Below are 25,230 nucleotides of genomic sequence, written 5' to 3' on the forward strand. Positions count from 1 at the left end.
TGGAAAGAATGTTTGTTTTTTTTAAGTCACAAGCTCTTTTCATTCATTCTTAAGAAAATGTATCTTAAGTATGCAGGTCCTGAATAACCGTAGTTTTTCTGTCAGTCATTCTTATGGGTAAAAATGGTGTTCTTTGAAAAAAGTGATTTAGTTGAACATACAGTTCAGTCAAACAAGTGCATTTGTTGAGACAGCCATGTCCCTTGGTATGCAGTAAAAGTGCTTTCTGTGTACTTCCCATCTTATCACAGACTACTTTTTTAAAAATGTACCCAAGGATTGGCTTAAAAAAAAAAAAATTTGTTTATTTATTTGGCTGCTCTGTGTTTTAGTTGTGGTATGTGGAGTCTTTGATCTTCTTGTGGCATGCAAAAAAATCCCATGCAGCATGTGGGATCTAGTTCCCTGACCAGGGATTGAACCTGGGTCCCATGTATTGGGAACATAGAGTCTTAGCCACTGAACCACCAGGGGAAGTCCCAAGAGTAGGCATTTAATAAAATTAATCATTTGTATTGCTTCGTCAAGGGCGTGCTTTAGTGAAAGTGGTGTCGTTGTTAACCAAGAGGCTATAGCAAGAAAGAATATAGTAACTACTCCTACAGTTGGGTGCCACTGCTTTGATTTGTGCTCAGGTTCTGTAAGTGTATCCACCGTTGCTCTTTTCGCATGATCATTGCAAATGTCAACACCATAACAAAGGCGAATAATGTCTTAATAATATTATGAAAACAGTTTTTGTTTTATGGGCCCCCAGAGTGTATCTCAGGGGTGCTCTGGGGTCTGTGGACCATACAGACTCTCTGCCATAATTGACTCAGATCACCTAGGATGAGTGTATAGAATAAAGTAAGAATCTGCGTAGAACCCTGAGGAAACTGTTTTTGGAAAAGGCAGGCTTCCCAGGTGGCTCAGTGTAATAAAGTATCTGTCTGCCAAGCAGGAGATGCAGCTTCAGTCCCCGGGTCAGGAAGATTGCTTGGAGAAGGAAGTGGCAACCCACTCCAGTATTCTTGCTTGGGAAATCCTGAAGACAGGAGCCTGGCCGGCTATAGTCCATGGGGTCGTAGAAGAATTGGACAGGACTTAACAACTACGGGCTTCCCTTATGGCTCAGCAGTAAAGAATTCACATGCCAAGCAGGAGATGTGAGTTCAATCCCTGGGTTGGGAAGATCCTCTGGAAGAGGAAATGGCAACACATTGCAATATTCTTGCCTGGAAAAAATCCCATGGACAGAGCAGCGTAGCAGGTTGTAGTCTATGAGTCACAAACAGTTGGACGCAGCTGAGCAGGAGCTACCTTTAGCGACTGAAAAACAACAAAAAGGAAGAAGAAACCCAAAAGAAGATAAGAGGTATGGTAGCCGTACAGTATTTGATCATATCAGTGTGTACATGTGGGCATCACCTCCTGGGAAGAGTGGTAGCCGTCCAGATGCAGGCGGTGAGGAGCCAGCAAGGTGAGGCGACTTGCCTGCATTGGCAGGTGGATTCTTTACCACCGAGCCACCTGGGAAGCCCCTGAAAATATCAATAGTTAGCATTTACTAAGTACTCACTTTGTCCCAGCCACCGTTCTAAGTACTGAACATTAAATCTTCATACTAACTTTATGAAGTAGGTAGATACTGTTGTTATTCCTCATTTACAGATGAAATAACTGAAACAACCAGAAAAGTAAGTAGCTTGTCCAAGGTGCATAGCACATTGTCCAAACTAGCAGTGCATACTGAAAAATCTAGTTCTACTGGGAAAAGTGTGACAGAAAGGAAGCTAAGAGAAAAGAGCATTTCAAGGGGGAAAGCATGCTCAATAATGTCAAATGGCACTGAGTCGTCAGGTAAGATATGGGCCTGAAAAGTATCCATTTGATTTCACAGTAAGATCATTAACCACTTTGGCAAGAGCAGCTTCAGTGGAGAATATGGACTGAAGCCAGATGAGAGACACAGGAGGGTTCAGGAATGAGTAGGAGTTAGAAGAGAAGTCATGAGGAGAGAACTTTTTCAAGAACTTTCATTGTGGGATGGTGAGAGCCAAAGGCTGTGAGGGACAGGAAGAGCTGTTTTAGGATGGGAAAACTTGAGCGTATTCAAGGTCTGAGAAGAAACAAGTAGAGAACAAAGCTGAAAATAATAGGAAAGAAGAGGACTAAATAGAATGAAATTTCTGATCAGGAAATGGAATGGATCTAAAGCACAGGGATATTAGTTTTAGATCAAGTGGTTCTGATGCACTAAGTGAAGATATTCCTTTCTCTTCTTAGTCAAGATTCTTGAGAGAGCCCTAGCTATTTCCACTTCTTTTTTTCTCCTTATATTTTTACTGCTCTAACTCACTCCTGTCCTTTAGTCTCCATTTCACTGGAATTTATTTGGTAAAGGTTATCACTGGTCTCCAAATTGCCAAATCCAGTGGATACTGAAATTCTTGTCTTACTTGATCTCTGCCTCATTTGATACGACTCCACCTCTGACCTTCCCACCCCCTAAATTCACTTTTTATGTTGTGTTTCCTAGTATTCTTACCTTCGTTCTCTTTTTAGTTTATATTCCTTTCTTATGCAGTCAATCCACCCTCATCATTTTAGCTACCACCTATATTCTCATTCTCTCTTCTTTCTCATATCTTTGTGTATATGTTACCTTAAGCCCCTTTTTCCAGGTTTATTTGCCTTACTAGACTGTTGCATTTCAGTGTTCCACAAGTACCTCAAATTCAGTATACAGATAACTCATCTTTCACTCCTAAATTTGCTTTTCTTATCTTATTCTCTACTTGGTTGAGGCACCATAATCAACTTAGTTTCCCAATCTGGAAACAGAAGGCACCCTTGATTTTTCTTTTTTTTTTTTGATTCTTATATCTACCCAGTCACCAAGTTCTATCAGTTTCACTTTCTTGCCGTCTCTTGGGTTGAATCCAACCTTGCCTTTCCATTTCTGTAGCCTTAGTTCAGTGCTTTATTACATCTAGCATGGATTTTTTTTACAATAGCCTAAAATCTTTTCAGTGACTCTCCATCACTGTGGGATGAAATTCAAGCTTAACATAGCATGCAAGGCGCCTGTAGTTTCTCTCCTATCACTGTCTCCACTACAACTCCCAATCTGTACATTGCATAGTTCTCTAAGCCCTTTCTTATCTCTTCTTTAGCACATGCTGTTCCCTCTGCCTGAGTATCTGTTTTACTTTCTCCTTCCCTTTCAACTCTACAGAAGCTGCTCAAATTTTTTATGTGATTGGTTTATTAAGAATTCAGTTGTAGGGAATTCCCTGGCAGTCCAGCGGTTAGAACTCTGCTGCACTTTCACTGCTGAGAGTGTGGGTTCAGTCCCTGAACAGAGAATCCCACAAACCAAGTGGCATGGCCAGAAAGAGAGGAAGGAAAGATGGAAGGAAGGGAAAAGAATTCAGTTGTAAAGGGAAAGGACTTTCTGAATTTGTCTTCTATGGGACTCCACATTTACCTTTAAATATCTCAGCTTTCATCTCTGTGTGTGTGTGTGGAAGATGGATAGGGGGAGCATTCAGGTTCAAAATATTTAGTTACTCAGTGCTCTTTATTTAATGATGTACCATCTTCATCAGTCTGTATAAGACCTTTCTCTTTTTATTGTATTTTTCCCGTCTTCATCTTGTTGTCTATTTCAGTTTCTTTGATGGTTATTTTTCTTTTTTATTGATCAGTTTTGACATTTTTGTATTCTTCCAGAATTGATCTAAGCCAGTACTTCCCAACTCAGCTATGTTGCTGCACACATAGAAAGTAACATGTGCGTGCACAATGGGTACGTGAGACCAAAGGCTACAGACGGGGTTTCTGGCCACCGTCCACCCGTGGGCCACCCTGAGAGCTGAGAGCAACATCCCGACAGAAGCGTAGCCCATCTTGGGGCTTCCCTGGTGGCTCACTGGTAAAGAATCCACCTGCCAGTGCAGGAGAAGGCACTGGCACCCCACTCCAGTACCCTTGCCTGGAAAATCCCATGAACGAGGAGCCTGGTAGGCTGCAGTCCATGGGGTTGCTAAGAGTCGGACACGACTGAGCAACTTCACTTTCACTTTTCACTTTAATGCATTGGAGAAGGAAATGGCAACCCACTCCAGTATTCTTGCCTAGAGAATCCCAGGGATGGGGGAGCCTGGTGGGCTGCCGTCTGTGGGGTCACACAGAGTCAGACACGACTGAAGCGACCTAGCAGCAGCAGCACCAGTGCAGGAGACACAGGTTGGATCTCTGATCTAGGAGGACCCCACATGCCGAGGAGCAGCTGAGCCCATGCAGCACAAGTATTGAGCCTGTGGTCTAGAGCCCAGAAACCACAACTCTTGAGCCCACTCGCTGCAACTACTGAATCCCATGCGCTCTAAAATCTGTGCTCTGCAACAAGAGAAGCCACCACAATGAGAAGCCTGAACACTGCAACAAAGAGTAGCCCCCACTCACCACAACTAGAGAAAAGCCCAAGCAGCAAAGACCCAGCACAGCTAAAAATAAATAGATAAATATTTTTAAAAGTAAATGAGCCTTAAAAAAGAAAAAAGTATAGCCCATCTGTGTTACCTGCCATGATACATTAGTTGAGAAACTCAATCTAGACTTTCACACATATTTGTATATAGTTCATATTCGTCAATGATGTTGCAGTGGGTCAAAAAGAATTGTTGGTCTAGCTCTTGTCTTTAGTATGTAAGAGCAAAGTGGTGAGTAATTTCATCTTAACCCAGGCTTAGGTCAGCTGCTACCATGTATCTGGAGGGCAAGAAAGGGGCAGAATGAAATGATCTCTATGGAGCAGGATAGATACATTACAATCAGGGTTTGGATCACTAGACTCATGTTCCTGGTGTGGCAGGTGGAAAGGAGTAGTTTGCCGCTGTAGACCACTAAATACCTACTTACTCAGATCTTCAGGCAAAGGGCAGTCTGGTCTTCAGATTATTTAAAACTTGGGCGACAGTTTGATCCTGGACTGAACAGAAATCACAAGATAAGTTTGAGTTCTCTGTGTTAACCAGGACAGTATTTTTCAACTAGTATACCAGGACTCTTTTATACTATTAAAAATCAATATGTACCATTTTAGAAATTAAAAATTTTTTTAAGTATTTACTCATTTGCTTACAAATAACAATATATTGTTAAATAATGCTTTATGAAAACTTATTCAGCACTTTCCCAAAACAAAAAAAAAAATGTGAAAATAGTATTATTTTCCAGGCTTGAGTCTCTTGGGCATCTAGCAGCTGCGTTCTCATCAGTTCTGCCTTCAGTCTCTTGCTGTGTGTCATGTAAGCTGTGGAAATTTTCACTGTACACTTATAAGAGAATGAGAGAGAAATGAACTGTTATAAAAATATAGAATTATTATGAGAATAATTTTCACCTTGCAGAGCAGAGCTCCTGAAAAATGTCATAAGTCTCCAGGCACACTTTGAGAAGTGCTGATCTAGCAGAAATGATGAATGCTAATTCTAGGCTCTTTGGAATTAGACCAACCTAGATACCTATTTTCTGTTATTCTAAATGCCAGGTAAGTGATGCGGAATGAATGCATGACTATTATTTGTTTCGTTCAGATTTCTGATTTGAAATGGGTTTTTTTTGTTGGTTTGTTTTTGGCTGTGCCACGCAGCATGTAGGATCTTAGTTCCCCAACCAGAGGTCAAACCTGTACCCTCTGCAGTGAAAGTGTGGAGTTTTAACCACCAGGGAAGTTCCCTGTTTTGAATTTTTTTAACACAGGAAAAGTTCTTTTTCGATCATAATTCCTTATTGTGGGTTTTATGCTTCATGCTTTGGCACAATATCAGTGCCCAATAAATATTTTGTCAAATAAGCAGATTTTCTTAAGGTCTGTCCAGCTGTCACTGACTTGATGCCAGTAGCTCTGTGTCTTTCATTGAACTCTGAACTAATGAGGACAGGATGTGAGCTTATGACAGCTCTAGGATATTAAGTCTGCTTCAAGGTCTAGATAATAAAGCAATTATCTTGGCTTCACCTGAGTGATCAGGGTACAAACCTCTCCCTGTTGTGTGAAAGAGGATTTCCTGCTTTTCTCAGTTTGTTCGAGGTACCATCAGAGAGTACCCAGACCAAACTGTTTCTAGTAAAAATAATAATAGCTGCCTTTAATGAATGTTTACAAAGTGTCAGGTACTGGGTAGGCATACATCATGTCATTTCCTGATGGTCCGTATAGTCAAAGCTATGGTTTTTCCAGTAGTCATCAATGGATGTGAGAGTTGGACCATAAAGCTGAACACTGAAAATTGATGCTTTTGAACTGTGGTGTTGAAAAAGACTCTTGAGAGTCCCTTGGACTGCAAGATCAATCCAAAGGAGATCAGTCCTGAATATTCATTGAAAAGACTGGTGCTAAAGCTGAAGCTCCAATACTTTGGCCACCTAATGGGAAGACTCATTGGAAAAGACCCTGATGCTGGGAAAGATTGAAGGCTGGAGAAGGGGACGACAGAGGATGAGATGGTTGCATAGCATCACCGATTCGACGGACAGGAGTTTGAGCAAGCTCCGGGAATTGGTGATGATGGACAGGGAATCCTGGTGTGCTGCAGTCTGTGGGGCTGCAAAGAGTCAGATATGACTGAGCTCTTCTGTAACTATGTCATTTCATCTTTAAAATAACCCTGTGGAGCAGATATTGTCATCCTCATTCTGTAGGCAACTTTCATAAGTCTGTTAGCTGGTAAAATCTGCCTAGTCCCAGGGCCTTTAATCTCCTGACTGGATTAAGAAAGAGGCCTGCTTCAGGGAATAAGAATAGGATTTGGAAAGACTGTTTTTTTGTTCTCAGGTCTACTTCTTCATTCAGAGATGATTCAGGGCTTTTGTCTCAGATATGATATAGCACCAACTCAACAACAAAGAATGGCTACCTTTTTTTTTTTTTTTTTTGGCCACACCATGCAGCTTGTGGGATCTTAGTTCCCTGACCAGGGGTTGAACCCACCCAAGGAATTCCATTTCTTGCAGTGGAAACGTGAAGTTCTAAGCACTGGACTGCCAGGGAAGTCTCAAGTATGGCTGCCTTAATTACCCTTCTGGATACTGATCAATGCTGGGTCCAAACTGAGTTCCAACAGCAAGGGTGGGTGGAATCCGCTACACCACTCACTCAGTATACAATTACTGAGCATAGAACCTTGATAAATACAAAAGCAGTATTCTCTGTCTTCTCAAGGAATTTAAACATGGGTAGGAGTTTAAAACGGAGAAGGCAATGGCACCACACTCCAGTACTCTTGCCGGGAAGATCCCATGGACAGAGGAGTCTGGAAGGCTGCAGTCCATGGGGTCGCTGAGGGTCGGACACGACTGAGCGACTTCACTTTCACTTTTATGCATTGGAGAAGGAAATGGCAGCCCACTCCAGTGTTCTTGCCTGGAGAACCCCAGGGACGGGGGAGCCTAGTGGGCTGCCATCTCTGGGGTCGCACAGAGTCAGACACGACTGAAGTGACGCAGCAGCAGGAATTTAAAATAATTGTACGCAGAATTATATACCAGGAAATATAAACTAATGTTTCTATTAGCATTGGTATTTGAATGAAAGTTTTATACTACTTGTGTAAAAGAGAAGAATGGGTTACAGATGTGGATTACTTTGTACTCTGAATCAGTGTTTCCCCATGTCTTGGGAACTTCGGTGATAAAGGTAAAAGAAGTTTTCACAGAGAAAGATAATAAACAGAGCTTCTTATTTTCAGTCCCTCCCTTAGAGAGAAATTCTGGATTTGAATGCAGATAAATAAAATAGGTCAAGAACACTCCATCTTACACCTCCCAGTTATTATTTCATCATACAACTCCCTAAGATGCTAAGAGAGCTAGAACTGGTTTTGACTTATTCTGAAAGTGATTGCATAAAGCTTTTCTTAGAGCTGAGGCTCATAGAAATCTTTGGTTGTGGAAAAGAGGGAGATCTTTCTTAAAGAGCCAAGGAATAATTCCTCAATTTTCAAATCTAAAAGTTATAAATTAATTATAATCAATGATATCATCATGGAATCTTAGGAAAAAATTTTAGGCATCATCTCCTTTAGATGACAGAATCAAAACTCAAAAATCAAGTGACTTGACCAAGTTTATGTGTCTTATTATTGGTAGATCTGGGACTAGAACTGAGTACTAATAGGTAGTTTCTTTCTTACCAATCTCTGTAGTTTCTGGATTTTTTTTCTTCAGAGCTTCTAAAGTTCTAATTATTTCCGTAGTCTTTTGATTGGGCAGGAAGGTGACCATGACCAAGGATATTTGTTTAGGAAGAGCTCCATCTCAGTTCTACTTTTCCCTCCAGTTAAGATCTTGATGGTTTGATATAAGGAGAACTATCATTTATTAAGCACTTCCTTGTGTCAGGGTCTTCATATATGTTATATATCATTGTACCTGCAAGATTCAAGTAAAGTAGGCCCGCTTCTAATGGGAATATGAATGAATCCCCTGGGAATCTTGTTAGTGCAGATTCTGATTTTGCTGGTCTGAGATGGGGTTTGAGATTCTGCACTTCTAAGAAGCTGCTAGGAAAAGCCAGTAATGCTATTTATCTGTTGGCCTTATGTTCAGTAGCAAGAATGTTGATATTTTCATCTTACAAATGGAAAAAAAACTGAGGTTTCAGTTCAGTCGCTTAGTTGTATCCGATTCTTTGCGACCCCATGAACCGCAGCATGCCAGGCCTCCCTGGCCATCACCAACTCCTGGAGTCCACCCAAACCCAGGTCCATTGAGTCGGTGATGCCATCCAGCCATCTCATCCTCTGTTGTCCCCTTCTCCTCCTGCCCCCAATCCCTCCTAGCATCAGGGTCTTTTCCAATGAGTCAGCTCTTCACATCAGGTGGCCAAAGTATTGGAGTTTCAGCTGCAACATCAGTCCTTCCAATGAACACCCAGGGCTGATCTCCTTTAGGATGGACTGGTTGGATCTCCTTGCAGTCCAAGGGACTCTCAAGAGTCTTCTCCAACACCACAGTTCAAAAGCATCAATTCTTCAGCACTCAGCTTTCTTCACAGACCAACTCTCACATCCATACATGACCACTGGAAAAACGATAGCCTTGACTAGACGGACCTTTGTTGACAAAGTAATGGCTCTGCTTTTTAATATGCTGTCTAGGTTGGTCATAACTTTCCTTCCAAGGAGTAAGCGTCTTTTAATTTCATGACTGCAATCACCATCTGCAGTGATTTTGGAGCCCAGAAAAATAAAGTCAGCCACTGTTTCCGCTGTTTCCCCATCTATTTGCCATGAAGTGAGGGGACCAGATTCCATGATCTTAGTTTTCTGAATATTGAGCTTTAAGCCAACTTTTTCGCTCTCCTTTTTCACTTTCATCAAGAGGCTCTTTAGTTCTTCTTCACTTTCTGTCATAAGGGTGGTGTCATCTGCATATCTGAGGTTACTGATATTTCTCCCGGCAATCTTGATTCCAGCTTGTGCTTCCTCCAGCCCAGTGTTTCTCATGATGTACTTTGCATGTAAGTTAAATAAGCAGGGTGACAATATACAGCTTTGACGTACTCCCTTTCCTATTTGGAACCAGTCTGTTGTTCCTTGTCCAGAGGTTTAGCAAGATGAAATAAGTTGCCCAGGTTCATACAGGCAGTAAATGGTAGACTAAAGATTTGATCTAGGTCTTTCTTACTCTAAAGCTTAAAATGTGATAAGGGAAACCAGGGAAAAATGGAAAGAGAGCTTATATTCCAATATTTCTTAAATAGGTCACTTCTCAAGTGAATCAGTGGCAGAATTCAGGATTAAATCAAAAAGTTCTGGCTCCCTGCCAAGTGTTCCCCCTTTCCGCCTTATCAGTCCCCTAATCAGAATTTTTGCTTAATGCTTAGCAAACAATTTTTAGAATTGGCTTTTGGGTTTTCTCCATTACAGGTTTATTGCCAAACCCTGTGCACTCCATGTTGGCATACAGGACAGTGGTCCTTATCAGGCACAACCTAATGCTATCCTTGAAAAAGTGTTCATGTCTATTACCAAGGTAAGTAGGCAAAAAAAAAAACACGGAGATTTTTGTTAGGGTTCATCCCATAGGGCATAGGAGGATAGAGAGCAAGTGTTTCCAAGGCTAAGGATAGGATGGGATGATCTTTCACATTTGGATAGTCCATAGAGCTATTAGGAGAACTTTATCCACTCAAGGAAATACCTTTAGGCTAGGATACCTTAAATATTAGGCCTAGCAGTCACCACCACCCCTAATCCCCGAGACACACATCATATTTTGATTTTGTTTTTCCCTCCTTCAGCTCTAGTCATTACCTAGTTGCATAATCAAGATAGTGATGGTCCTAATAGCCTTTGCAGGTTGAATTTTTATTTTTTTTTAACTGAAGGATAAATACGTTACAGAATTATGTTGGCTTCTGCCAAATATCAACATGAATCAGCCATAAGTATACATATGTCCCTTCCCTCTTAAACCTCCCTCCCAGGTTGGGTTTTTAATATTTTTTTTTTACTCATTTGGGCTGGAGGGAGAAAACCAAATAGCTATGTGTATAGGTGAATGGTAAAGGTCCTTGATGTGTAAAATAGTACTTCTTACATAAAAATGACTTTGGGGATGAAACCTGGAAAGAAAAACATTACTTAAACCACTATAGTTATTACCCCTCTGCCACTCAGCTTGTCAAAGGGCTTTAATGAGCAAGGTTTGAAGAAAAAGCAATGTTCTGACTCTGGTCATACGTCTACAGTATCCTGATGAGAAAAGGCTGGAGGGCCTGTCAAAGCAACTAGACTGGGATGTCCGAAAAATCCAGTGCTGGTTTCGCCATCGGAGGAATCAGGACAAGCCCCCAACGCTCACTAAATTTTGTGAAAGCATGTAGGTGTATGGAAGGAGGTGGGGAGTGAGGAGAAGGGTGGGGTATGACTGGACTAAGGTTTTCTTTTTGGAAATCACTTCTCCTGTTAGGATAACAGTCAATGGAGGCAGAAGGCTAACTCTGTTATGGGCTTTAAAGAAGAGAGCTGAAAGCCTGGTCACCCTTAGTTTCTTAGACATACTCGCTCCTAAGCTAGCTGTAGTTGCATTTTGTTCACCTTTCCCAAAGAAATTGGGAATGAATTCCTCTACTTTCACTTACGTAGGTAGATATGCACACCCTCATATACCTTGGTAGAGAGAGTTCCAGCTTGCTATAGATTGACATTTTAATAGGAAGCATCCCTTTTCTGGACATGCTATAGTTCACTTCACTGGGTTTTTACTGATTATTCTCTGGACACCAAGCAGTGTTTCTTACTGTCATGCAAAAAAAAAAAAAAAAAGGCACTATCATCACAGAGTCTGATGTAAAAGAAAAGTTCACTGAAACCAGTATATACTTGTAGAAATCTATTTTTAAATAGAGGATGGAAGATTTTTATCTCTTTGGCTTTTTAGGTAACAGTATATCATCAGTTTCTTACCAGTAAACTGTGTTATCCCCAAATGTGCTACCTTGAATTCTTTAACTCAGAGACTTTCTTTTGAGTAAATGTTTGTCTAACTTCTCTTCACCCATCTAGGTGGAGATTCACTTTTTATTTATGTATATTCTGCTACGGAATTAGATTTCTCTGGTCGGTGAGTCTGAACTTTCTCTGGTTCTCTGTTGGGGTCTAATCATTCGTGTATCCCTAGAGATAAGAGTTAAATACCTTTAGAGCTTTGTCCTCTACTCTCTTTTGTTTTTTCTTTGTGATGCCTAGAGCCCAGGTTTATAAGCTAAATAGACTGTCTTCTGTCTGGGGCCTGGCATCAGTAACCTCATGACTCTGTTTCTCCTTAAATAATGCTAATAATAATAGTATTAATGAAATTGACGTAGTACATGATGGTTTACAAGGCATTTGACAAAAGTCCTATTCTTGCAAGGAGGAGACAGTTAAAGAAATGCCATCAGTAACTCATTGAAGTAGGGATTATTCCTGCTTTGCAGTGGATTATCAGAGTCGAAGAAGAATTTCAGGCTTTTTGATCCATTAGTCTTTTTTTTCCTACTGTACCACAGTATTTTCCTCTAAATGCATAATTGAAGTTTCAAAATATGTGAAACATAAGGAAGCAGAACTGAGGGAAGGGAATAGACAATTATACAATCATATTTGGAGATTTTAATGCTCTTAATAATTGATTAAGTCACTAGACAAAAAAAAATCACTGAGGATGTAGAAGGCTTAAATAACAGTCCAGCCAGTTTGGCCTAATTGACATTTATAGGACACCACACCAGCAGCTGAAGGATGTATATTATTTTCAAGTCCATGTAAAGGATCAGCTAAGATAAACTATATGCTAGGCCACAAAATTAGTCTCAGCAAATTTAAAAATTTTGAAATCTTACAAAATATGTTCTCTGACCATAATGGAATTAAAACAGCAATCAAATCAATAATAATAAGATGTCTGGAAAATATTTATAAGTTAAACAACTCTTGTGAATAACCCAAAGATCAAATAAGAAATCACAAGGGAATTAGAAAATACTTGTAATTGAATGATGCTGAAAATACAACATACCAAAGTCTGTGGTATGCAGCTAAAGCATACTTTTGAGGAAATTTATAACTTTAATTGTTTATATTAGAAAAGAAGAAAACTTTAAAATCAGTGATTAAGTTTTTACTTTAAGATCCAGAAAAAAGAAGAGCAAAGTAAACCCAAAGTAAGTTAAAGGAAAAAAAGAAAAGCAAAAATTGATGAAATAGGCATTAGAAAATAATGGAGAAAATTACTAAAGCCAAAGGTTGGTTCTTTGAAAGTTTTAATTAAAATTGATAAACCTTTAGAAAAAAAACAAGAAAACAAATTATCAGTCAGTATCAGGGAGAAAAAGAGGCTATAACTATAGGTCCTGTAGACATTGAAAGAATAGTAAGACCACATTATGAACAGTTTAATAGTAATAAATTCAACAACTTAGGTGAAATGGACAACCCTCTTAAAGGACATAATTGAAACTCCATTGGAGAAGATTACTTTTGAATCTTTGGCATAGAGAGATCTCCTTTGGTTATTAAATGAAATCATTGTCTTCCTGCCTCCCAACTTCCTATATATTCCAGGTTGGGATGTTTCCAAAAGCTATCTTAGCACTCTCTTTGCTCTTGTGTACTGTTTCTCTCTTCGTAATAGCACTTTCTTGTTCTAGCAAAAAAGTATAATTGTTTATTTAGCCTTTAAGGATCCCTAAATTCTGTCTAGATGGGTTCCATTTTCTTTCCCATCTCTTTGCCCAAAGTATAGAGAGAAAGAGGTAGATGGGCCAGGAGGGAATTCTGAAAGCTGACTTGGATTGTTTGTTTTTTCTTAGTCACCTTGGTTCTGGGACACCCGACAGTGCTGGCACAGTTACCCTTATCAGGTAAGATCTGAGCCCTTTAAGAAAGACACGGGGGTGTGTGTGTGTGTGTGTGTCCCCACAGCAGTGAAATCCAGTGACCTCTTTGTTCCAGATATTCGCCCTAATTGGGCTGGAAAGAAAAGCAGCTTCTTGGCACTTAATGAGGTGCTTTCTGGTTCAGGTGTCCCTTTTGAATCCCATAAGAGCATCTTGGTTCTAGTCTAAAGCAGAAAAATATCAGGGGGTTGCTCATAGGGTGAAAGAAGGTAAGGCCTTAGTGTATTTAATCCCCTGAAAATTGCCCAGAATTCTAGACACACTGATTTGATTGTGGTGTGTGTGTGGGTGTGTGCTTAGTTGCTCAGTCGTGTCCTTGTTAACCATGAAAGTGAAAGTCACTCAGTCATGTCCAACTCTTTACCCAGGGATCAAACCCAGGTCTCCCACATTGCAGGTGGATTCTTTACCAGCCCGAAGAAAACTGGAGTGAGTAGCCTATCCCTTCTCCAGCAGATCTTCCCAACCCAGGAATCGAACTGGGGTCTCCTGCATTGCAGGCAGATTCTTTACCAGCTGAGCTACCGGGGAAGCCTACCTGATCTTTAAAAGATGAGCCAAAGATGTGTATGGGCTTCCCAGGCGGCGCTAGTGGTGAAGAATCCGCCTGCTAGTGCAGGAGATACAAGAGATGTGGGTTCTATCCCTGGGTCGGAAGATCCTCTGGAGGAGGGCATGGCAACCCACTCCAGTATCCTTGCCTAGAGAATCCTATGGACAGAGGAGCCTGGCAGGCTACAGTCCATAGGGTTGCAAAGAGTTAGACACGACTGAAGTGATTTAGCACACAAAGATGTATATGTGGAAGGGAAGAGTTTTAAGTGTCAACACCAATCCAAAGTCTGTTAGCTATTGCACGTCTTGGAAGATGATGGAGAGGAAGAGTATTTAATAATTGGGGGTATGAGTGCGCTGACACAAAGAAAGTTGGGGACATGGAATGAGTCTGACTAGCTGGTATCCTCACTACTTCTTTTTCTCTTCCAGCCTCTCACAAGTGGACTTTATTACTATTACATCATGGAATTGGCTTTCTATTGGTCTCTTATGTTTTCTCAGTTTACAGACATTAAAAGAAAGGTAAGGACGTTGGCTCCCTTAACACCCTGATTTATGGCACCCTCCTTTCCAGCAGCTACCATTATGTCATTGTGATGGATTCTGTGTCCTGATTAGGACCACAAAAGAAGGTGAAAGTAGGTTCAGTGTGACTTTTAGCTCTTTGTAATGTTCTCAGAAGTAAGCCCTGACTAGTGAAGTATATTTGAGTCATTCAGGGCAGCCCAGGATGAAAACAGTTAACCAGCTAAGAAGCATACCCTTTCCTTTGTTTTTCTCCAAGGTTCTTACACATATAAAGCTCAAGAAACTAGTCAAAACTTAGGGATAGCAAGGCCTGATCCAGGAAAAGCTTCGATTCCAGAAAAACTTTTGCCATTAGTGACCTTGTTCCCTCTCTGTTCTCTCTTCTTGGTGACCCCACTTACTTAAAAGAATGTCAGTTGGAAGGGGTTTTAGATGTTTTAGTTTACCCTTTTCTTGCTGTTATTTAGGAAACAGATTCAGAGAAGTGAGTTGACTTGCCTACAGAATGGCAAAGTTGGAAATGACTTAAGTTTTTTGTAAGTATACAGGAAGGGCAGAATCTTCACCTTTTATTGGCATCCACCTGACATAATGCAATTCCAGCAGCTCTAACCCTAATCTGTCACTTAACTCATGGTTATCTTTGGTAAGGAAAATCAGGGTTAGCACTTGTGGGAGTGGATTGACATTAATCTGGCTTATTAGTTGTTGTGTAACCTAGAAGTGTGATATATAATTTAAATGCCTCTCACCCTCCTTTGGTTACTCAAGACAGTTACACATTACTCCTATGGAGACATAGGTCTCCTTATTAAAATTTCATTTTAATACATGACACATATAAAAAGGTTTATAATATGTATGTAGGTTTTAAAACATTCTAGAATGTGTACTTGTAAACTCATCCCCACCTTAAGAGCTAGAACATATGATTGTATCCATCCATATGGAGAGCATAGACTTTATATCCTTGCTTCTCTGATGGAATTCACGTGCCTCCTCCCACCCTCTATCCCTCACTGGGCTGAGAAGTATACATTAGCTATGTGTAATAACTCAGGTATTTAGAGATTTCCCAGGGTCTAACCTTGTTATTTGAACCCAAGAGGAAATTAGAGCTTTAAATCTGAGAGCAGGAAGTGCTTGTAGTAAGATGGACTATTTAGCATTTCTCTGAAATGTTTTGAAATAGCTTCTCCCCTCCACAAACCTCCCCTTTCTCTTGGGTCCCTTTGGTTGAAATTCCCTTCATCAATGCAGAAGAGTCTCAGACGCTCAAGGAATCTGAGATATATAAGGCTTGTATGCCTGACTACCACCTGGGAAATTATCTCCAGGTATCAGCTATGCATCTGAAGTCTACATGTTCTGCAGCTACCAAAGAAAATTGCTCTTTTCTGTGTTTTAAGCTATAGATTGAGTGTAGATTATAGGTCAGTCACTGATGTGGAGAGTTTTGGGTGAAATGTTAGGCAGCTCCCTAGGGGAGAATTTAAACAAAATGAAACTCTTAAGGGGTGGGATGAGACCCTCCGAGAACAGTGCAGGGCACTGAGTTGTGTAGCAGCTCTGCGGCCTTGCCTTTACCTGCCTCTGCTATTTGCATTCCTTCCTAGGACTTTCTGATCATGTTTGTGCATCACCTGGCCACCATTGGGCTTATTACCTTCTCCTACATCAACAACATGGTTCGAGTGGGAACGCTGGTCTTGTGCCTACATGATGTCTCAGACTTCTTGCTGGAGGTAAGACCCCTCAACGACTCTTCCCTCACTAGTCCTCTTTACTTTTCTTCCTATCTGAGAACTGGCTTTCTCCCCGATTCAATTCTTATCTTTCTTTCTCCAGGCAGCCAAGCTAGCCAATTATGCCAAGTACCAGCGTCTCTGTGACACCCTTTTTGTGATCTTCAGTGCTGTTTTTGTGGTGACTCGCCTAGGAATCTATCCATTCTGGTAAGTGTTAGGGAAACTGGTCACCAGTTTAGGGAACAGACACCAAGATTCCCTAACCCAAAATATTGCTCTGCTTTTTGCTTGACCTAACCTGACCTTTTATGGATTTTTGAAGGACCTCATTTCCCCTGTACAGTATTTCTAATACAGTATGATATAGACCGAGAGCATCCAACTCACTTAGCTATGGCTCTCCTGATTCATCTCATTTTATGGCTGAGTAACTCCTTTGCCCTCTTTTGCACTGATTGCAGACTTCTCGGGCTTTTGCTTATTTTCCTGCTCTATATTCTCTCCCACTCTGACCACTCCCACTCCCACAACACTCTCACTTATATACTCACTACTTTATATTACAAGTCATTGACTCTGTGGGTTGGAGATTTTCCTTAGTCTGAGGGAAGTAGTCAGCTGTCCTGTATGTGTGTGAGGATCTGAATTATTCCTAGGGTTATTATTAGAATTGTTGTCCCAAATTTGTGATACTCTGCATATTTGGATTAGTAATATGACTTATTTGAAGTGATTAGTAATTTGACTTATTCTGTCAGTTGCTAAGAGTTCTATATCTTCCATTATTCCTAAAGATAGAAAACTCCATGGGCCCCTTTCTTTACTATCTTCTCACTGTGCATGAATATCCCTGGAACTTCCACTGCTAGAAGGTATGGTGTAAAAATGCAAAGTTCTGCTTTCCGGGAAATTCACCTTCATCCCTATGTGTCTGGCTTTGACTCTAGAATCTGACCATTGACCTTCCTCTTATAGGATCCTGAACACGACCCTCTTTGAGAGTTGGGAGATGATCGGGCCCTATCCCTCCTGGTGGCTTTTCAATGGCCTTCTCCTGGTCCTACAGGTTCTGCATGTCATCTGGTCCTACCTAATTGCACGAATTGCTTTCAAAGCCTTGATCCGAGGAAAGGTAAGGGTAAAAGATGGCTTCTTTCTTTGGGGTATTACCAAGCAAAAAGCCTAGGGCTCTAATGTTTTCATCTTTTTTTTAAGTATGAGTGTTTAGCCATCTAAGACGTGACTTAGATGTCAGAGGCAGGATCTGCCTTCTTCCTGCCCCATAGGAATGACTTTTGTTAAATAATAAACAGGATTAGGTTTTGGAGACCATTTCAGCCTACCCCTTACCTACATCATGGATTTCATATTTTTATTTTTAGCATGGAAGCCTTTTTTCAAAGGAAATCATATGCAGAGTTCCAAGATGTAAACCGTATAGAAGCCAAGATGTTAGATTGCCTAGGAGTGGTATGGTAATTCACAAGCTACCCCAAGATGACCACACTGTGGTGTTCAAGATACAGTTTATATAAGGAATCAAGTACCAGCCTCACTGTTGAATGAGGCAGGGTCTTAAGTGAGATAGGTTTTTAGGGCTTCAAATACCCACCTTAGTTCAAGAGCCCAAAAGCACAAAGAAAGGCGTCATTCTGTGATAAAACTCATAACTGAATTTTGCAAATTCTGAAGTAGTCAGTCAAACTGTGATTAGCCTGAGGGATTCAGCCTTCAGTAACATACAGTCCCAAGGGGAGGGGCTCTGCTGGAGGTTATGACTCTAGGACAAAGGGATGGAATGTTTCCCAGGAATATATGATCTCTTGTGACACTGTTCCTTATGGCTTTAATTGCTTTCAGAACTTGCTTAGTGTGCCTGTGCATCTTGGTGTAGCTATTGGACATCTCTCTTTTCCCCTGCTTTTCTTCCCTGACCAGGTGACCTATCCAGGAAGGATTAGACCCAGACTCTGTACTCTCCACTCTTTTCTCACCTCCTTCCTTTTTTCTATGCCTGGTGGGAGCTGGACAGTTTCATCTCTTGCATGTAAGTGTATCTGTGCTTCTAGTGTTCAGTGAAGCATGTCTATCTGAATGTTTCTCTTCCTTCCTTCGCTTTCCTTTCTGTTCCCTGCATTGTATGGAGCATGCCTTCTCTCCTGACCTTGTGGGGCATTGTTGAATGGAGCTCAAGTTGCCAGATTCTTTTTCCTAAATTGAGGCAAGAGTAGAGTCTGCTCTTTTTTTTTCCATTTCTGTTTTTCCCTTCTATCCCGCCCCCATCCCTCCTTTTTGAGCTTCCCTTTAGCTCAAATCTAACACACTGCCCTCTGGTGGAAATTTCCTGACAATCAGATAATCAACTCTGGGTGATCTGGGTTCAGAGGTCAATAGCTATAATAAGCCATAGAATCTTAGAGTTAACCAAAGCAAGTACCCCACCCTCTGGTAACAGCAGTTTTAGTATTGTTTCCTTATCACCTCCTTCTCTTATTTACTTAAAAAAAAAAAACACCACACATTTATTATCCTTCAGTTCTGGAGGGCAAAAGCCTGACATAGGTCTCACTGGCTGTCTCTCCTTTTCACTTTTATGGTCCATGGTAGAAAATCTGAAATACTTTGCTAGGTATGCAGAATAGTTTAGATCGGAAAACCCTGCTTTAATCCAAATCCTTCATTTGAAAATACAGAATAAAAAAAAGCTGAGTTTGAAAGGTGAAGACTCAGAGAGAATAGCACGATTGGGACTGGGATTCCTGTCTTGCTGACTGCCAGTCTGCTTTTCTTTTCACCATGTTGTGCATCTTCAGGATACTAGAGAGGTAATCCTGTTACGAGAAAAGGGAAAGAATTGAAGCAACAAGTGCATTGGGTGTTAATATTTGAGCCCAGGAAGAGTAGGACACCTAAAAAGGCCCAGTTGTGGATCAACTCTGGGGATACGGCAGAACTCTGTAGATAGCCAAAACCGCCGCGGAGGCAACGACGGCAGCCGCGGGTTGTTGTGTTGGCCTTTCCTCTTTTTGAGGTAGAAGAGAAAGGGTATGTGAATGTTTTTAGCTCTTTTAGGCTGGTCCTGAAAGGTAAACTCCTCTACCAGGACAGCTACTTACTACATTGAGAACAGAATTAGAGATGATGAGAGAGAAACAGAGAAAGCAGGCAGGTATTCATAAGTCTCTATGGTCCCGATAGTATTTTGAGTCAAGGTGCCACCAGAAAGTAGGCCAGATTGGAAACAGCGCCCAAGCATGGGCTCTGTGGGCTCTGTCTGTCTTACGATTCTAGAAGAGTCCTGTCCTTACCTTTCCTACCTTTGCCCCCATCCCTCCCAGGTGCTTAAGGATGATCGCAGTGATGTGGAGAGCAGCTCAGAGGAAGAAGATATAACCACCAACTCAAAAGGTCCCTGTGGCCGCAGCTCCAGCAATGGTGCCAATCGGGTGAATGGTCACATGGGAGGCAGCTACTGGGCTGAAGAGTAAGGTGGTTGGTATGGGGACTTCAGCATAGACGGACTTGTAGGGCCACTGGCAACCTGCTCCTCTTGGGCCTCCCCACGTCTACATTCCTGGGACTAGGGGGTGTGCAGGGCACTGAGGAGAATCAAAGAAGCAAATATTTTCACTTAAAAAAAAAAAACTCAGCCGTTTCGTATTTAATAGCCTCCAGGTTCTTTCAGTAATGTTATTTGCTCCGTGTGTGCGCGTGCGTGTGTGTATGTGCGCGCCTGTGCATGTGCATTTGTGCATATGCGTGAGTCTCGTTGCCTAGGTTGGGGCACATTTCTGGACTAGGGCCATTAGGCCTTGCCTGGTCTCCTCTGAACCCACCTCAGTCCCAGATTTGGCTGCATCTTGAATTATGCTGTTTCTAGAGTGTCCCCTCCCTGGTTGCCCATGGCTCTTGAGCCCTGACCATCTGAATGGAGCAGCTGAATTTAGCTCCACGTTTCTGCACTGTTTCTTCTTTGGAGCTGGAATATTTCGCATGAAGTTGTATGCAAACAGACAACCATGAAATGGGTGGCCAGAGATTGCTGCGGCCCCTAGCTAGATCCCCTTCCTGCCACCTGGTAGTGACAGGGACAGCTGCTGATACCCTGCTCTTTATTCAATGGTACGCAGGAAGTGGGGGTGGGTGGGAGGAGCGGGTGAGCTGAGGGCTGGAGGACAACAGCCACTGGGTGAGCTGTTAACGGTTTATACTATTGTTTACTCTTCTGTGATTAAAAGTGCTTCAACCCTCATCTGCTGTCTCAACCTCTTTAGTGACTCTATCCCCAGTTCCCTGAATCCATAGTCTGATTAATAACTTTTTCAGGTCTGATTCTAGAGGCCATTGGACACCCAAGTTTTTCCTTTCTGTGCATATGCTAGAGAGAGAGTACCTGCATTTTAAAGCTTTATATTTTAAGAAAAACAAACGTGTAGTGATCATACAAAAAAATACTAGGAAATAAAAGCATGTATATTGCCAAAGCAGCAAAGACTGGTTGAAGAGCTAAGACACCTGAGTATTTCCTGTATTTCCCATTTTATTGAATACAGAGACTGCCAGTTAACATCTTAAGATGGAGATAAGTGAGTCTAAACCAATGTTTTCTCTTTTAATTCTAGTTTCTCTTTTAGCCCATGGAGAAACAATTTTCCTAATCTAGATTTTTCTGTAGTTGAGGTTTAGGCAAAATTACCAATAGTAGTATTTATCTCTTAGAATATTTTCCATTCAGTGAATATTCAGATTATCAAAATATTTCCAGATGCTCTTATGTACATTAAGACATATGGAGTGCTTCATTGTTAAGGAGACGGATAAAAATGGAAAGAAATAGGTTATTGTAGGTTATTGTTCTAAGAATCAAATACTCATTTGATGTTCATTGACATTACTGGGATACTGACCCTACTAAATTTATCTTACTAAGAGGCTGGATTTTAAAAAGACTTTCTCTCTCTCTCTCTCTCTATATATATATATATATATATAGCACAAGGGCAAATTAAGTTGTAAAAAATCCTACGTAGTTATTTAGTCAGAACTAGTCAGGAAGACTAAAAGACTAAGGTCTTACATTTAGTTCCTCAACTTACCATATTGTTGAATAGTAATTGTGAAATATGAAAATACTTTGGAAAGTCAGACAAGGTATGTATGCCTTCTGAAGTTTGAACAGTTGCTTTGTAAATAAGATTGAATTAGTTGTCCCAGTTAATCTGACACGCAGTATAATTAATAATAGTTAACACATAGCTGTTTATTACATACCAGGTACGGTATCGAGTACTTTACAGAGGATTAAAATACAGCAAAATAGGCTAACTTCGCTAAATTCAGACACCTAGTAAAGAATCGGAGTCAGAGTCTCTGTTCTTAATCACTATACTGCAGCACTTCTCAAGACTTCATGTGAGGAAGAATAGTTGTTGAAGAAACATCTAGCCAGAGGCATAGACTGATTAGAGTTAACTTTGGACGACTGAATTGAGATTAGAGTCGGTTATAGGAACAGGGCTTGTTCTGAGCATATAGGTGAAATTGGAGGGAAGTGAGAGGGTCCTGGAGGGTTTAAATACAGAACTGGAAGATAATAGTGTTAACTGGGATGGCAAAACTGTCATAAGGCCAGATTTATAGATGGCCTTGGAAGGTTTCATGCCTGAGAGCAGATTAGATGCAAACACATCATCCCTACCCGAGAACTAGGAATATTTATAAGAGAAGCAAGGCATTACCTCTCCTCTGTTGAATATAAAAGAATGTGAGAGACCCCTGGAGGTCCAGCCATTAAACTCCACATTTGCACTATAGGGGGTGTGAGTTCGATCCCTGGTCAGGGAACTAGATCCCACAAGAAGTTTTAACTTTATTATTTACTGAAAAGATAACACGTTTGTATAGTGCTTAACTGCTTTGAAGATGATTTTACAACATCAAAAAGCAAACTTCAGAACACTTTGTAAAAGTAGGGATTGTTACCTGCATTCTATAAATGAGTGTTCGGATTGTACCTTGACCCTAAGTGGGAAGCTGCTATAAATTGGGAAGACATACCAGGTCTTCCCTGATAGTTCAGTTGGTAAACAATCCACTTGCAATGCAGGAAACCCTGGTTCAATTCCTGGGTCGGGAAGATCTGCTAGAGAAGGGATAGGCTACCCACTCCAGTATTCTTAGGCTTCCCTTGTGGCTCAGCTGGTAAAGAATCCGCCTGCAATGCGAGAAACCTGAGTTCGATCCCTGGATTGGGAAGATCTGCTGGAGAAGGGAAAGGCTACCCACTCCAGTATTCTGGCCTGGAGAATTCCATGGACTGTATAGTCCATTGGGTCGCAAAGAGTCAGACACAACTAAGCGACTTTCACTATGTCCACCTAAAAATATGGTGTAAAACAACAGTTTATTATTTTTCATGGTTTGATTGGTTAAATGAGCGCAGTTGGAAGTATCTCATATGGTTACAGTGAGATGGCAGCTGGGAATGGAGTAGTTTATAGAGACTCAACTAAGCTGGATGTTGAAGATGATTAATAGTCTGGCTAGAAGTTAATGCTGGCCATTCCCTAGGAACTGTCGGGGCTGTCAACTAATACACCTAAATGTATCTTTCCATGCCTTGAGCTTTGCTCAAATGCGTGCATTGCATGATGCAGGAATCAGAAGTCACTAGGCCAGTGAGTGTTGATTGAGGGAACTCCCTGGCGGTTCAATGGTTAGAACTTGGTGCTTTCACTGTGGTGGCCCAGGTTCAATCCCTGGTGGGGAATTAAGATCCCACAGCCTTGCAGTGTGGCCAAAACTAAAGAATGTTGACTGGAGCTGGCACACATGATTTCCACTGTATCCTACTGATTGGAGTAGTCACAGGGACCACCTAGATACCAGGGAGTGCTGAGGTAGATTCTACCTCTTGATGAAGGATTGGTGAGGTCACTGCAGAAGGGCACGGGAAAGGACTTCCCTGGTGGTCCAGTGGTTAAAAATGCATCTTCTAATGCAGGGAATGTGGGTTCAATCCCTGGTTGGGGACCTAACATCCCACATGCTGTGGGTCAGCTAAGCCCATGTGCCACAACTACTGAGCCCACTTCTTCTGAGCTCGTGTTCCACAACAGGAGAAGCCCCTTGCACACCACAACTAGAGAAAGCCCATGTGCCAAAAATGAAGACCCAGTGCAGACAAAAATTTTCTTAAAAAGAGCATGGAGAATGGTTGCATTCACCTTTGAAAAATTCAGTCTGCCACAGTGACAAAACAGTCTCAGAAGTTGTTCAAAAAGCACAAACATTTTAGATTGCCTGTTATATATCATGAGCTTTCACAATCCTAAAACCAATCATGAAGTGTAGTTAGTGGGTGGTAGTATGCCTATTTTAAACCAAGTTCTTCAGACTTTAGATCCAGTATGCCTGCAGGAAGACATTTTCACTTCAATGAAATATTTATCAAGTGCCTACTTGATGATAGGCACTGTGGCAGAGAAGCTAGAGACACAAAGACGAACAAGATCTGGTTTCTACTTTCAGAGGGCTCAGACACCAGTAAGGAAAGGGGAAAAAAAATTATACAATGTGATAGCAACTGTTCTAAACTGTTCTTGGCAAGGTGGGAGAAAACTTGAAAGTGGAGCTGGACCATTAAAGATGAGTAGAACTTTGCCAGGAAAACAGGAATAGGAAGGTATTATGTTTGGGAGAGATGGGAGTATATGAAAGATATCAGTTCTGGTTGATACGAAACAAACATCTAGAAATGGTGGATAAACTTGAGGTGGTTTTTGGTTTTTTTTTCCCTTTAATGCACAGCTGAGCTTCTAAGAAACTGACATAAAAGATGCAAAGCAGTTGAAAACTAGAGCAGAAGGCAAAACACCTGATGCAATTAGTGAAGGAATAAAGACTTGGGTTTTAATACTGACAAGAGATAAGACTGTGGCCCCATGCAGGAAGCTGAGCTGAGACCTTGAGTTAAAGCAGCAGCAAAAGGAGGGAACTATGAAAAATCCACGCAGTTGGCAAAAGGAGAAAGCAAAGATATTTGAATGTTTGGGCTTGTGAGGTCAGGATGCTCTTGAGAATATTCTCAAATTCTGGGCCCACACTTCATGTGAATTTGAGAACCTAAATGCATACTTCCTTTGTGGTCTGGGAAACATCACAACCACTAACCTCATCCCCAGGTAAGAACTTGCAGGAGAATTGATCTCAGATTAATTATCTCTGGGCCTGTTTTGGGAAGACCTGTACACGATGATGCAGGCCTGTTTTGGGAAGACCTGTACACGATGATGCAGACAGTGCTGGAGTTCTTACTAATACACTACCACCAACACCCCCCACCAAATTGAAAAGGTCCAGAAGATTATCTCAAGCCTGCAGTACATACAGCTAACAAAATACAAGTATCCAGAGTGTATATAATTAAAGAAATGACAAGGACAACCCAATAGGAAGAAAAGGAGAGGGGAGGGAACAAAGGATAGGAATAGGTAATTCCTAGAGAGTGAATATGCCAATGGATAATCACTAAAAAGGTGATCAACCTTACTATAAATCAATGATATGTAAAATGAATAGAATCCACTTTACACCAACAGAATGAAGAAATGTTGCCAGTGTGAGTAACATTGACATAACTTGGAAAAGCAACTTAATAACTAGTAAAGCTAAGTATCTTTTGTAGAAACTAGAACAAGGGAATTAATCGCATTGCTGTTTATAAGTAGGGGAAAAGTGGAAAAAGATCAGTGATTTTTCCACTAGAGAAATGGGATAAATTAATCTACTCATGTAATTGGAATATTATACAACAATTAAAATGAAGAGCTAAGTTTTCCTGTTAATATGGATGTGTAGTCCAGACCAGTAGGACATATATATATATTTATGTATGAATTTTCAAAAATGTTACAGGGAATTGTTTCATGTGGTTTTGGAGTCTGAGAAATCTCAGGATCT

At 41.1% G+C, this 25,230-nt stretch overlaps 1 protein-coding gene across 2 annotated transcripts in view; it reads left to right on the forward strand.

Annotated features, from left to right (window-relative positions):
- The window catches only part of CERS5 (ceramide synthase 5), a 30,542-nt gene extending 10,021 nt beyond the window's left edge, over window positions 1–20,521 (forward strand). Inside the window, exons 2-11 of one of the 2 annotated variants that reach the window (XM_069584432.1) lie at window positions 9,921–10,026; window positions 10,745–10,875; window positions 11,562–11,619; window positions 13,349–13,399; window positions 14,423–14,515; window positions 16,138–16,266; window positions 16,370–16,476; window positions 17,245–17,401; window positions 18,208–18,316; window positions 19,608–20,521. In XM_069584432.1, the coding sequence (XP_069440533.1) occupies window positions 9,921–10,026; window positions 10,745–10,875; window positions 11,562–11,619; window positions 13,349–13,399; window positions 14,423–14,515; window positions 16,138–16,266; window positions 16,370–16,476; window positions 17,245–17,401; window positions 18,208–18,316; window positions 19,608–19,615 (949 nt within the window). In that variant the 3' untranslated portion in view covers window positions 19,616–20,521. The remainder of the gene's footprint in view (window positions 1–9,920; window positions 10,027–10,744; window positions 10,876–11,561; window positions 11,620–13,348; window positions 13,400–14,422; window positions 14,516–16,137; window positions 16,267–16,369; window positions 16,477–17,244; window positions 17,402–18,207; window positions 18,317–19,607) is intronic. The other variant, XM_069584431.1, reaches the window with a different exon arrangement.
- Window positions 20,522–25,230: the final 4,709 nt, after the last annotated feature.

This window comes from Ovis canadensis, chromosome 3 (genome assembly GCF_042477335.2).
Source record: "Ovis canadensis isolate MfBH-ARS-UI-01 breed Bighorn chromosome 3, ARS-UI_OviCan_v2, whole genome shotgun sequence".
Lineage (NCBI taxonomy): Eukaryota > Metazoa > Chordata > Mammalia > Artiodactyla > Bovidae > Ovis > Ovis canadensis.